This window comes from Scomber japonicus, chromosome 16 (genome assembly GCF_027409825.1).
Source record: "Scomber japonicus isolate fScoJap1 chromosome 16, fScoJap1.pri, whole genome shotgun sequence".
In the NCBI taxonomy this organism is placed as follows: Eukaryota; Metazoa; Chordata; class Actinopteri; order Scombriformes; family Scombridae; genus Scomber; species Scomber japonicus.
This window is the reverse complement of record NC_070593.1, coordinates 10,888,043-10,903,231: the sequence shown is the minus strand read 5'-3', so window position 1 is coordinate 10,903,231 and position 15,189 is coordinate 10,888,043. Positions and strand designations below refer to the sequence as shown.

Genomic DNA, 15,189 nt, shown 5'->3' with positions numbered 1-15,189 from the left:
TGGTTCCTTGAGGTACTTAATCTCTTCTGTTTGGAGGTAAAAAGGTGCCCTAAAGGTCTCAGTTCACGGAGTTTGTAGAAGAGCTTGTTCATACATGGTTTGCAAGTGGAACGTGTGTGTGTGCTTGCATGTGTCGATTGCATTCCACTCCACCCGTTCAGAGTTCTTCTTTCGTGGATGACATATCATTACTGCAATTATAGGGCAAGAGGACCATACACATACACACAGAGGCGTGCACACATAAAGGCAGCCCACAAATGTATGTGCAAGCATTTGCGAGCCAAATGTATACAGGTAAATTGAAGAACAAGCTGAAACTTGGATTTTTATTTAAGACACTTTGCCTCTGTTCCCCTCTTTCAGCCTCTCCTGCATCTCTCTCAATGCATACCCTCTCTCTGTCTCTGTCTTGCACACACTGCCTGCATATGTGCAGAAAGCCGCTGGCCGACGTGGGAACCTCAAGAGGTTCCATCTTTTATAAATCCCCTCTCTGTCTTTCCCAAATGTGTGTGTGTGTGTGTACGTGTGTGTGTACGTGTGTGTGTTCACACTCTCTTCAGAGTAAGCACAAGCACAGCATTCCTCTTTGCCCCTCTCTCCACCCTTATTCCCTCCCTCCTTCTTTTCTGCATCTCCCCCTCTCCATCACCCCCCCTTCTGGTATAAAGCTACTCAGTCAATTTCTCTCTGTTTGTGTGTGTGTGTGTGTGTGTGTGTGTGTGTGTGTGTGTGTGGATTAGAAAGGGGGTGAGTGTGAGAGAGATAGAGAGAGAGCAGGTCTCTCCTAAACTGAATACCTTTTGTAAAAGGAGCTGGGGTTGAATGGGAGTGGTGTTGGTGGCAGTTTCCCACCATATTTAGAAGCCACCCCCTCCCTCTTTCTCCAAACACACACACATACAATACCAACGTGTGTGTGTGTGTGTGTGTGTGTGTGTGTGTGTGTGTGTGTGTGTGTGTGTCAATATAATGATATATTAAATAACATATCATATAATATATATTAAAGATGTCTGCTGATTAGATGGGTTTGAAAGGTCTTGAATCCATCTCAGTTATGTTTGGCACATACTGTGTGTGTGTGTGTGTACTGCAGTGAATAGATAGTCATTCAGTTCTAAACCCTGACACCTGAGAACATTCCTCACTGCTTAACACACCCAGTATGAGGAGGAGGATACCTATACCTTTTTAACTCTTATTATCTCTCTCTCCCACTCTGACCCTGCATTTACATGGATATTACAATTCAGGTACACTGATGGCTTTTTAAGGTTTCTACCAGTGTATTTTGATACATGAAATGAAAGTATGGTCTGTGTCTATTGAACTAACTGAGATCCAGTCTGCAAGAATTAAATTCAATACTCGTGACTGTTATATAACAGAATTTCAGAGAACACTACCTAAGTTCCAATTAAGTTCAGTTTCACTTTCAATTCTCCCTCTTGCTCGCACTTGTTTCGTTTTTTTTATTAGATCAGCCACAGGTACAATAAGATTCCTATTCCTGATTGAGACATTGACGTCAGGCAGTTACAGATCTGCATTCAGCCTACATCTCAGAGTAGGGTTAAATGATGATAACATGATAGGTGTTAGTATGTAGCTGCTGACTAGGACAGGAAACACTAGTTTCATTTCTTCACCACAGTTGACTAAAAGGACAGTCATGTCATCTGCACTGACATAATATGTCCTTCCTGCATATCACTCTGTGTGTGTTTGTGTAATTAGTGAGCACCACTATCTTTTCCAAGTCAGTCTAACACATTCCTCACATGAAGTGGCTGTTACTGGCCATCTTGAAGATTAGGCCTGTATAGCTGTTTTCTCACATGAACTCTGGAAAATGTTTGGAGAGTCAGGTTGCCCTTTCAGACATGTGGCACACATCAGAATACTGTCTGTTTCAGACGTATTCTCACATACTGGAAATACTTTGTTTGGTTTAGGCAAGGGTTTGTCATGATACCAAAATTGACTTTGATACAGTACCTGCCTGAATATCTTGATACTGCTACTGAACTAATATCACGGCAAAAACCTGAAACAACTGGAAAAGAAGTAAAATAATGTATTAGTACAATGAACTTAAAATTCTTAGTTTTTTTATTAATTAAAAAAATTCTTGGAAGTGCCAATACTAATAAAATGGGGTATAGTACCAATTTTAACAGCAGGGTTATTGCAATACCTTTCTAGTATTGGTACCGTTCAATACTTGCAAAGATTAGCACCGAGGTTAAGCATGAAGGAGGGAAGACATTATGTAAAAAATATGCAATGTCACATAGCCGGTCGGTAATTTGGTCATAAACAACCTAGTCTCATTCAGCATTGACCCTTACCAACAGAAGTACCTGAATCTTGTCATCTTTTCAGTTGGACATTTTTGTTGCGTCTTTGTGTAAATTACCCTTCTTCTTCACCCGCAGATGTTTGTATTCTCCAAAAAAATTACATGGGATCAGTCGTACATTGCAGGGACTTTGCACCAGGGAAATGGCAGCATAGAGTCTGTTAAATGTGCAGTCCAACTGATTTGGACATTTACGTTCTCTGATGCACCTCCTCCGGGTAATGTCCATATAACTTCAGGGTTGCAGTGCATGAGCGACAGAGGCTTAAGGCTCTCAAAGTTCAACCTGAGTTTTATAGATTTCCATCATCTTCACTGCCTGTCCCTTGATAACAGCACTCTGAGAACAGAAGGATCACATCTGAAATCAATGATTATCTTTTTTGTGACACATTCACTTTAGTCAGCCTGAGTCATGTATTACCCCCTCTAAAAAGACTGGCCAAAAGCAAAGCCAGTAACGAATGTCCAGTGTATTGTGGACACAGGATGCAAAATGCCAAAGATATCGATCAAGTTCAGCCAGATAACTGGGGTTGCATTGTGTGGAAGGCTTATATTAAAGTCAACAAAAATTAATCCGTATTATTCTTACTCATATCTAAGTGAACAGAAGGTCAAAGGGAGTTAGAATAATGTCATCTTAAAGGCAGAAAAATTGAAAGGCTTCAAGAGAAAAATGGCTATGATTAGTCAAAATATTAATTCCTGAAGTGGTATTGCATTTATTTCTGCTGAAGTTAATCAAGTTTTATGTTGTTTTTTTTAACTCAAACCTTTCTTGCAACAGTAGAGCTGACAAATCCTCTTGCAACAGAGGAAAAATACTAAGAGTCATTCTGATGTATTGAATCAGCATTGCTCTGCCCTAAATGACATGACGCCGGACATGACTGACTTTAATCTCCCCCAGTAGGCATTAACAAGCAAAGCAGATGGTAGGAAATAAATCTATGTCTAATTAGCTAATATTAGCCATATATTAGCCTTATAGTGTTCTATATTGTCCGTTTTATTTTTCTTTAAATCAGGGTAAGGTTTAGAGTTTACAACAAAATGTTCTGTGTTTCGAGCTTAGATTCGAATCAGTTCTCATCGTTCTCGTAGACTTTTCGTTTTTATAAATAAAATGCTGAAAAGAAGAAGTGCAAGTCGGAGTAGTCTGCTGTCTGCACATAGGATCATTTGAATTTTTATGTACGCATTGGTTATATTTCTGCTAAATATGAAAAACTCCAAGAGCGTCCAAAACTGCATGTATGTGTGTGTTTGTATTTATATGGCAGTGTGAATGATGAGAGGGAGAGGTATGAAGGAGTCAACTGGAAGTAAGTCAGACAGTCTGTTAGGTGGTTGTGAATATCCATTATGCTCCATCACGATGGACAAACAGGAGTCATTGGGCGTGTGTGTGTATCTGAATGACTGTATGAGTAATGACTGTCGTGTTATGAGGTCAGTGCTGCCACGGAATATCTGGGGCTTCTGTGTGTGTGTACGTTACATCTTGGTGTGTGTTTTTTGCTCTATGCATCTTTTATGTTTGGGAGGCAGTTTCCATGCTTACACAGGGCTTCCTGTCTAATGACACAGACACGTGTGCATGCATGTGCACACACACACACACACACACACACACACACACACACACACACACACACACACACACACACACACACACACATACACATACACCCAGACAAGTGGGTGATTGTTTTCTGGATTCAACATGGAATTTCTCAATTTAACATTTTATCCCTGCTGGGAATCGACACCTTATTCCTCCCACATTCCACTGGGGAACGGAAACCAATCCGTGTGTGTGGATGTGCGCGTGTGTGTGCATGTGGATGCGAGTGTGTGTGCCTGTGCGTGTGTGCATGGTGTTGTTTGAAGCTGTCAACAGCAGCATCCATCTTCTAATGATTCCACTGAAGAACAAAGGCTATTATTCATTCATTACATTAAATTTCCAGATATATGCATTAGACCCTGTTGGGAATGTGTACAACACTCCACAGAAAACAGCTGCATAACAAAAAAGTGAATTTACATTTTGCCTGGGTTTTATTTCCCTTACCAGGAAATAGTCACAAAATCAGCAAAATCAGATGTCAGTAGACAAATGGTTGCTTTTTCCCCCTTAAAGTCGCTTCTGCACTATGCAATTTCACACATCACTTGCTCCAAATTGCAGTGAAAGGTTAGGCAGTTAAATTTAGAGGTTGTCAGGGCCAAGAAATTATATAACAAGACATCAGTAAGCTGAACACAACACATTTGTGTTCCTCCACTAGGGTCTTTTATTATTGCTTTAAAGGAATATTGACTTTTTTTTGGTTTATGCTACAGCCAAGAGATGGTTAATCTAGCTTAATTTGAAGATTAACGATAGCCTAGATGTGACAGAAAATAAAAAAATATTCCTTAACATAAATTCCTGTTAAACAGCAACTTTGCGTTTTCATCCTTTGTTTTATTTTTGTATGAATTCAAAAAATTATATGTATTATGTAGCAAGTTAAGTGAGCTTTAAAGGTGCTTTATGTTTGAACAGTGCTAGGCCAGCTTTATGCTAAGGTAAGCTAACCATCCCCTGGCTCCAGATGTGATGTTGATCTTGTCATCTAAATCATGGCATGATGCCTAACAAGCAAATTTCTAAAACTGTCCAACAATTCTTTTTAAATGGTATTTAATTATAAAATGTGGATTATTGAGTTCAGAATCCTTACTTCCTTTAAGAACATTTCCTTCCTATAAGCAAGGAAACTATAAAATAATAAAGGGTTATTATGTCACTGTGTAGCACATGAACGCATATTGGTGCAACACTTTAAATCTCTCAGTGCAGTTAGCATCATGGTCAATGGGCAGATCACTCCTTAATCTCTCCCCTCTCAGTTTCAATCTGGGTGATGGATGCACCACTATGTTGGTTTGTTTAGCTAATGGTTCATGTGTTTTCTAGGTGCATTTCATTTGATATGTATGCTAATTGTATGCTTATGTGACTGAGGTTAGTAAAAGACTTATCTTAGTATTTTAGCTAAGCAGTGGTATTACCTTAACTAACTTAACTCGGAGCCTGTTAACTAATGTAATATAATATACAGTTTTTGATGTGGTGACCAGGCAGACAGCAGGGCACCAGACAAATTGGACTAACTTGCAGCCTAGGTGATTTTATTACAGCAGAGATTGCTTCTATATAGGTAGGGGTTAGTTATCTAGCAGCTTATCAATGCATACTTAATAATCAATAACGAATGCACATAAATCAGTCAGTATCCCCTGAAGTGTGTGTTTCATTTGGTAGAGGCATTTCTTTGTCAAAGGTCATATAACATATAGTATGTTGGGTTTTAGTGTGCTTCTCCAAGCATCTATTATAGGCTTCAATAGCACTGGCACCAAGAAGAGTATTAACCTTCGTGTCGTCCTCCCGGGTCAAATTGACCCCGTCTGTTTTGACTGTTCCTTCCTTTCCTTCTTCCCTTCCTCCCTCCCTCCCTCCTTCCTTCTCTCTTTCTTTCCTCCCCCTACCTTCCTTCCTTCCTTCTTTCCTCTATCCTTCTTTCCTTCATTCCTCCCTTCCTCTTTTCCTTTTTCCCTCCCTCCCTCCCTCCCTCCCTCCCTCCTACCTTCCTTCCGTCTTTCCTCCCTCTGTCCTACCTTCCTTCCTTTCCTCCCTTCCTTCCTCCTGTCCCTCCTTCCTTCCTCCCTCCTTTCCTTCCTTCTTCCTTCCTTCTGCCCTCCTTCCTTTCCTCCCTCCTTTTCTTCCTCCTTTCCTTCCTTCTTCCTCCCTTCCATCCTTGACTCGAGGACAACAGGAGGGTTAAATTGATGGTATTGTGACATAATGACCCTTCCTTCTTTTATAGTTTCCTTGTCCATACCATACCCAACATCAGAATTCATTAAACATCATTACTTTTTTGGCTTACCGTTGGAATCTCATTTCTTCTTATGATTCAGATTCATGTGAACTCAAGGATATTTTATCACAAATTTCTTCCGAAGATGAGGGGAGTGGTTATTTTGAGAACACAGTGTTATTGGAAGAGATCTCTTGGTCTGTTCCCCTTGTTCACTTTCTATTCATCATGAAAGCCGATCCTTCATTTACTTATTCCCTCCTCTGTTCCTCCTTCCTTTCTCCTCTGTCTCGCCTCTTCTCTTTTTCCTGGCAGTACTGAGAGTGGTGTTACCATCTGTCTGTGATGTGTCCGGGACTCAGTTCATGTGTGTGTGCTCAAGTCAGGATGGCCAGGCAGAGCTGGAAACGGGGCTAAGTTGGAGAAAGGGGCAGAGTTTTGAGAAACAAAATGTATAATTGAATGGATAGATAGAGTGAAAAAAGCCATGCGGACAGGGTGGCGTGATTGTGTGTGTTTATGTTGCAACAGTATGAGCCACAGCTGTGCAATCTACTAACCCTTTCAAAGACCTTGTCAGTGCAAGAAGACGACCAGCTGAAAGAAAAGACACACAATGACGCACAGCTGTTTTCAGAGGAACGCTGTGTGTGTGTGTGTGTGTGTGTGTGTATGTCAGAGACATATATCATATTTCTTTTATTTACTTGCATGAAAAGAAAATCCCTTATGGATAATGTATGTGTGTTGTGTGTATGCTAATAGCACCTTATAGGCATTCATCATTGACTCCTAAGCAATGATTTCACTTACCAGCATTGAATTGAAACACCTACAGCACACACACACACACACACACACACACACACACACACACACACACACACACACACACATAGTAGAACCCCATCCAGTGTATGTATTGCTTCCGACATATGGGAGCCTCAGTGGTTGAGTTGTGTGTTTATCTATGTGGTTTACACTGTGTGTGTATGTAAGCATATACATTTTCACTGTTAAAGTTCGGGTGAGCAGCTTGGTTAAAACCCTGATGAGGACCACGTGCAGAGGCGACACATGCTGTTTTAATTTTTTAATGTTTTTTTATTTCCCTAATTATTATACTTTTTGGTTCTACTGCAAGCAAATAATTAGTATGCAAGCATATTACACCTGATTTAGTTATCTGTGTCACTTTCTAAAGAGCAAACACAAGACCTCAAAAGGCTTCCTATTCTTGCTGTGTGATTGTATGATTTTATGGAGTACTATTCTGCTGTGTGCTGTATTTACAAAGCCAACAGCAGGTGCAGTTATCCCCATTCATGTGTCAAACTAAGGAACATTCATCCAATATTTCTTTTTTTATTAATCCTGCAAACAGGATATTCACTATAATCCCTCGTGTATTTTAAGATTATTGTTGATGATGAAGCTTTGAATTAACCTATCACTCTGTTCTCCTCTGCCTCTTTAATCCTTTCCCTTTTTTTTGTTAACATGATATGACTTGCATTTTTTTCCGAAGCTGATATGCATTTACAAAGTCAGTAAAAGGTGTAATTGTCATGAGAGGGAAAAGGCAAAACATTTGCAAAGGTCTGATGTTAATCTGTTAAAAAACACAGGAATAATGTAATGTCTGTGTCTTTGCATCTGTCTATTTGTCCTCTTCCTGTGCTGAAGTTTATCTTTTCTTACCTTTGCAAGAAAGGTAAGAAAAGATAAACCTTTGTTTGCAGGTCCAATCATCTATCTCGCCATCTCTCTCTTGTTTCTTCTCATGCTTGTGTGCACCTTTGTTAGAATAAACCCTTCTTCTTCTCTCTCTCTGGCTCATTCTAGTATGTGTTATTCCAGTATATGTACGGCTCTGTTATGTTTCATGTACACCTATGTTATTGGGAAATATATATGGTCTAAATCATGATTAAAACAACATGACTGCAGTAAACCCGATGGAAATAGTAAAATTTAATAAAAGCGCCTCACCAATTTTTAAAAGGTTTTCACGCTCACTTGAAGTGGAAAATTGTTTTGTGGATGAGGAAATTGCACGATAAACAGTGGAAACTAGGGCTGAATGATATGCAAGAAAAAAAAAATCATATTGCGATTATTTTTCACAGATATTGCCATTGTGATATGAGTCACCATTTTAGTGGAAACAGTAATTTTTGCGTTTAATTTTCACACAAATCATTTAAAAATGATGATGTGATTTTTGCTGGGATCTGTTACCAAACAAGAATGTTCCCATATGTCTGAAAATATGATTTGTAGACTGGAGCATCTCTGTAGCACCACACAATGTGTTCTTGCTGTGACGCATTTTACTTTTATCAAAAAATTGCAGCTCCTGCCATTTTGCAGTTTTGATAATATGTTGATTAATTGTTCAGCCCTGGTGGAAACACATCAGTAGGCTGGCATAATACAGATTTGACACAATGTAGCCTTATAATTTACTGTTAAGGGAATGGTTTGAAAATTTGGGGAATACACTTAGGCTTCAGTTCGCGTTCTTGTGTAGCGTTAGAGAGAGCTAATAATACCACTCTCATACCTATCCATCAGCAGCTTGTTAGCTTATGTTTGACTAGCTTATTTTATTAAACTGAAAACTGGGGGAAACAGTTAACCTTTTAGTTTTTGTACCGATTAAACAGATGAAGTTGTTGGTTTGTACCAGGCTAGTGGTTTTTCCCTTGTTTCCAGTGTTCATGCTAAGGCTAAGCTAACCAGCTGCTGGCTCCAGCTTCATATTTACAGCACTAGTATTAGAATTTCATCAATCTTCTCATCTGACTTGTGGCAATGAAGTGAATAAGTGTTTTACCCAAAAGGTAGAAAAAAAATGTTTTCATGGGTGATGTTAAAAATCTGTCACATATTAGCAAATGTTGTTACCTTTGTCTTTTATACATAAAAGAAGTTGAAATAGGACAGTCAACAGCTGACAGTGAAGATCAACAGAATGTTCCGCTGGTGTTTTTTTTTCTTTTAAATATTTAGGAATCGTGTTGGATTGCTTCAAACCAGTAAAGGAAAATACACCTGTGTATGTGTGTATGTGTGTGTGTGTGTGTGTGTGTGTGTGTGTGTGTGTGTATGCGTGTGCGTCATAGGCTACTTTCAGAGACAAATAACTTAAGATCAGTTATTTGGGAACAGCTTTTTGGGGACAAAGGTTGTGTCCTCAATTGGAAGAAAGCTGATTTTTGGGTCAGCAGTAAAGGGGTTAGGCTTAGGCAAGTGGCTATTGTTAGGGTTAGAGTAAGTCTCCAGGAAATGAATGTAAGTCAATGTAAAATCCCCAAAATGACTGAAGACTGTGTGTTTGTGTGTAACTTATGTGTAACAATACTCATGCCATTTGTTTCTCATTCATTCTCTCTCTGTATTTTTCCAGGTAGGGCAGTTCAGTGAATTTCTCCATGAATGTACGTCACAATGATGATGACAGACCAGATTCCACTGGACTTGGCTCCGCCCCCCCTCCTGAACGGAGAGGTCCCGCTCATGCCTCACATGGTTAACGGTGACGCAGCACAGCAGGTAAACAGTCACCAACACAAACTCACACACACACACAGACGTACATGTATTCAATTAAACTTGCAGAATGACCACGCAAATACAGTCACCTCTATTGCATCAAGTTTCAACATTCCTATGGTACCTCACACACACACACACACACACACACACACATACATCATCTAACCAGAGACACGCAAACATACCCATCAGTCATCCAGCCACTTCTCTTTGTTGTCATTTGTTACACAGTTCATGGGTTCTTGCCACATGTAATGGACAACTGCCAAGTTGCTACAGTAAAGCACTTGTCATTTAGCAGGAAAAAGGATACACACAGATTTATACACATGCATCATTCAGAGCTGTGGACTTTTTTTAAGCAGTGAGTAACCGGCTGACTGGTTCCATTGATGGATCCCAGGCCTTAGCTTGAATTACTTTGGAGAAGGATGCAACAGCTCCTCTATAAGTGACGTACTGATCTTATCAGATGCTGAAGAGCCAACTGGATCGCCTTCAAAGTGCAAAACCCCACCCGAGCTCAGCACATTCAAAAGGAAGCGATCAACATAGTTAAAAGCATCACAGTTAATTGACCTGAGTCTAATCCCACTGTCACAGATACATTTTTAACACCGTGTGCTTTTGGTAGATTGGGGATGATGATGTTTATGTATGGTCCCCTGCCCATGCCCTCACAGCCCAGAGGAAGCGTGGTGGGAGTGTTTTGGCTGCAACACATAACAGTTAGGAAGGGTTTTGGCTGTAACACACAGCAGTTATGGAGCTCTTTTTATTGTAACACCCTACAGTTTAAACTCGGTTCCCAGTGTGGAATCAGCGATCTAGACCGATGATTATATAGATTTGACTCTGCGTATGTGTGTTCATGTTTGTGTCTTTGTTTGTTTCTTGGTCTGTTTTACACTGTGTGTGTGTGTGTGTGTGTGTGTGTGTGTGTCTGCTTTCTTTTACCCTTTCAGTGTCTGTGTTGAGTCTGTGTACATACTTCTGTGTTTGTGTTTGTCTGCTTGCTTGTCTATCAGCTTTCCTGTCTATCTGTCTCTACCTGCCTACACCTGTTTATGTGTGTTTATCTGTGTGTCTGTGTTCCTTTGGTGCATGCAAGCAAAAATATTAGATACGGGTGCAACAATATATCAGTCAATGATATTTTGCGTTAAATAAATGGTATAACAGAGCTAATAGATGGTTCAAAATCTGATATGCCAGTGTCACACCTTGCCAGATGACATTGTGTTGTGTTCCAGCAAAAGTTGAGACAGGTTTTTATTCTTGTTAGATGATCTAGTTGGGACCCTGCTGTGTCAGTGCAGTGGTTCCATTCAAATAAATAAGTGGCCTCCTTTGTTATGCAGCTGTGTTGTCTGTCTGAAGCAGGTGATGACTTGGGATGCTAAAAACAACTGAAATATGAAATAAACAGTTATGTTAAATTGTTTTGTAAAAATTCTCAATGTCCCTGTAGACAAATGGAGTGAACATAATGCCAAATACTGTTGTGCAATGTCATATTGTGAAATAGAAACCCCAGAGGTTCAGTTCAAAAGTTGACTCTCTGGAAACTATGCCTCCCAAAATGTATTCATTGTTTTTGTTTACGCTCTGTCCATTAAATGTCAGGGAGCAAAATTAAACTACATTAACTTTGTGAACTGTTACAATAGTCAAAGACTTTCTGCAAATATTGACATTTAGAGTTTATGAAATGAAAAAGATGTCCTTTGTCCTCTGCTAGATTAAAATCTATTTTTCAGAAGATGCTAGAACAACTGTTTGTAGTCTGGCCAACTAAGATGTTGATCCTGCCAAAATCAGACTTTTGCACTTTATTTGACTTGACAAAACATTTTTGTTCATACATGAGTGAGGAAATTCTCATCTATGAATAGTTATGCTTAAATTCATTTTTATGTATATACAAATCTTATATAACCTACATTTAAAAACACACTGTTTGCAGATTGTTTGGGTAAGATGATGCCATATGCCATGGTTTATTTTAATGTAATTAAAGCTTCAGTGATCATGCCATCAAAGGTAACAAATATGCTACATTACTATTTTAATACTATGATCTGGTCTTGTATAGATTAATACATAAGACATACATACACGCACACATTTCACACACACCCACCACATGGTCTGATATGGGGGTTTTCTCAGTCCTTGGGAAACATGGGTCGCCCTGTACTATGCTGGGGTTCCCATAGCAACAGCAGCCGCTGCAGCAGACAGGAAGTGTGAGTGTGTATGTGTGTGTGTGTGTGTGAGTGAGTGTCTGAGGCAGAGGAGCGGGTTAGTGCTGAGATGGGAGAGCATGCAGACACTACAGGAGGAAAGCAGGATATGAGGATTTTACGACAGCACACCTGTAGAGCATAGACAGGGCTGTGCTTGTGTCTGCATGCATGTGTGTGTGAATTCATGCGTATGTGTGCAATGGAGGGTCACCTGTTTCATGTCTACAGCCACGTGTACACTCTCAACAATCTGTATGCGGAGAATATGACGGTAAGGAGCACACACACTCTCTTCAGACACATGCAGTTGAAACACTGCAAATAAAACATTGTGATATGTTTTGGCTTGATGTGTATGTGCTCACCTGTCTTCTTATTTTATTGTGATATGTGAATCACTCCAGTGTATTGATGTGTGCATATTGTGCTGGTTTCAGTGGTTTTCTGCCAGTCATTGTGGTGAAAACAGAAAGGCTTTTCTCTAATCAGGGTGTGTGAGACAGCAGCAAAGTCTCACCAATAGCTGAACACCTCATTTATATGTGTGAACTCTCTGTGTCCGCCCTACTCTTGGATCCTATGGTTATTGTGTGTTATGTCACATCTGCAAGTCTATTAGCTGCCCAGTAGGTTTGTCTTGTTCTGCGATTGTTGGAAGATGGATGTATGATTATGGTATTATATGTGACTTTTTCCCATTAATACCATCTGATCTTCATCAATCTGATCTGTGCTTGCTAATATGTGATTGTTTTGTATTTGTGTATACACAGGTGATCCTGGTGCAGGTGAACCCGGGGGAGACGTTTACCATCCGGGCAGAGGACGGCTCACTGCAATGCATCCAGGGTCAGTCCCTTCATATATTATTATATTATTATATTATTATATTAATATTGGCTGGTCTACTCTGATGTGAGCCAATGTATTTCCAGAGTATCCCATCATATTGATTAAATGCTGGCTTTCATGGTTACATGACATGGACTAATAATGCAGTCACATAATGAAAAGACAAGAACCAAAGAATTTTTATTTGAATAAAGTTTGTGCAAAAATATTTGAAATTTGACAAGGAAATGGCAAACATATTAACCACGGCCATCTTCCTGAATACATCTATTGGCAGAGGGTCTGACTCTTTCACTCTACCCATTAAAGGAGTATACCAATGTTTCTTGATGTTCAAATTTTGAACAGGAACACTCACTGCACTTGACATTGCTAAAGGGAATATCAAAGCTAGCTTTGATTTTTCTTTAAAGTCATAACATGCTTGTGTGGTGATGCAAGTGACAGAAAAGATCTTTGGAAGTGTATTTCCAAGTTTGCACAATGGTGCATGTGTGCTATTGCCGGAAGACTGCAAAATAAATAGTAAAATAGTATTTGGATGCAAGCCAGACAAGTTTTCCGCTTTTTGTTAAAAGCAAGAAACTACCAAATTATCCTTTTAATGACATCCATTATCACTACTGTTTTTCGGGTTTTTCCGACAATATAGCCTGGGAATGCAAACTGTGTCTCAAATCAAGGATTTTGAATCTTTCCACCAACAAACAAATATACAAAATTGTCAGTGCATTCTTTCAGCCCCATTATCACACAATAGTAATGTGACATTTTAACATCAGACATTATGGTAGCTGTGATTAATTATTCAATTAATTTTGAATTATTACTGTTTTTACTGTATTTATACTAAGATTTGCATGTGCCGTATAAACTTCTTTTACTTGCATAAACCTTGTGTGAGAAAGTTCCGGGATGTTATTAAAAGTGAAACGGTGTGGTCCGACCTTCAACTTTTAGTTATGCCGTGCAATTCCCATCCTCCCGCGTAGATTGATGGGCAGACAAAACTCCTCCAGGAAGAGACAGTGATAAGGGATGCACAAAGAGCCAACTGTTGTACAGTGGTCACAGAGTGTTCTTTAACATTCAGTGATGGGCGTAGCTGTAAAATCTGAATTTTTGACTTCACTCTGTCTCACTGCCTAACTCAGACATTGATTCCTATATGCATATGAAGTTGCAATCAAACTCTGAAAGACATTCCCTCTTTGCAAAATCAATATTTACTAAATTTCCATAACAAGCCTCTAAACAAATGTTTGCCTTTCAAAAATAGCAAAAAAAGAACAAACTACAGTTTTGAAAATTATCAGAAGTAATGTTGACGCTTGATTTACATGCAAAAACTCCAGAATAGTTCTTTATTGTAGTCTTTTAATGCAGCAGTAAGGGTGAGGAAAAGGAAGTGGAAGGGAAATGCTTGCATCTAAGCGTGTTATCTCCAAATTAAAAAACCCTAGTTGAAAGCACAGTCCACTCAGTGACAGATTGGGACAGAGCGGGCAGCCATGCTCTCACCCTCTGGCCGCATCTGATATCAGTACATGAAAAGACTGGAAATGTAAGCCACTTAGGGGCTCTCAAAGACGGAAGGAGGTGGCAGCAACACGGGAATTCCCCCAACTCTTGTGGAATAGCGTCTCACTTTGATGATGTCAGCAGAGTAAGCTGTTACTCAGAAACTTTGAAAGGGCGTCTTTGTTTTTCTCTCAGTCTCTCTCTCACTCTGTCTCTCTTTTCCTCTGTCACTCTTTCTTTGCCTGTGTGAAGGTTTTCTTTGAGAGAGTGCAGTTTTGGCCCAGACACTGATCCCTCCCCCCACTGGAAAAAACCCCACCACCACCCCGTATTCTATGTTCTAACTAATTACAGCCCGCCTCTTTTTCTCCGCCCGCCGTGTAATTCAATTTTTCCCTGAAATCAGACGGCTCACCCTGGGCAGACCTCTGAGGCACAGATAATGCCAGATAGATATAGTACACGATAGGATGATAGGGTGGATGGATGCAAATGTGCAGATACAGTTGACGGAGAAATTTCTAGATATGGATGAGTGACTGGCTGATTAGATGAATGGAAAGATGGTAAAGGACAGATGAAAGGATGGTTTAATGTGTACAGTGAAAAGATGAATGAGTAACCAGGCACTGATTTGCAAAAACACACAGTACTGATGTAGTTGGGGTCTAATGGTTGTGTGTTTGTTTGTGTGGGTGCACTTGTGCACTTGCATGCAAAATTCAGCATCAAAGGCATAGTTTGTATCTGAGTGTGCTGT

The 15,189-nt window shown here is 39.7% G+C and overlaps 1 protein-coding gene across 1 annotated transcript in view; it reads left to right on the top strand.

Moving 5' to 3' along the window:
• Nucleotides 1–15,189, top strand: part of fndc3ba (fibronectin type III domain containing 3Ba) — a 104,191-nt gene that overhangs the window by 15,228 nt on the left and 73,774 nt on the right. The window contains exons 2-3 of the mRNA XM_053335054.1: nt 9,659–9,804; nt 12,830–12,905. Coding sequence (XP_053191029.1) covers nt 9,688–9,804; nt 12,830–12,905 — 193 coding nt within the window. The 5' untranslated portion in view covers nt 9,659–9,687. The remainder of the gene's footprint in view (nt 1–9,658; nt 9,805–12,829; nt 12,906–15,189) is intronic.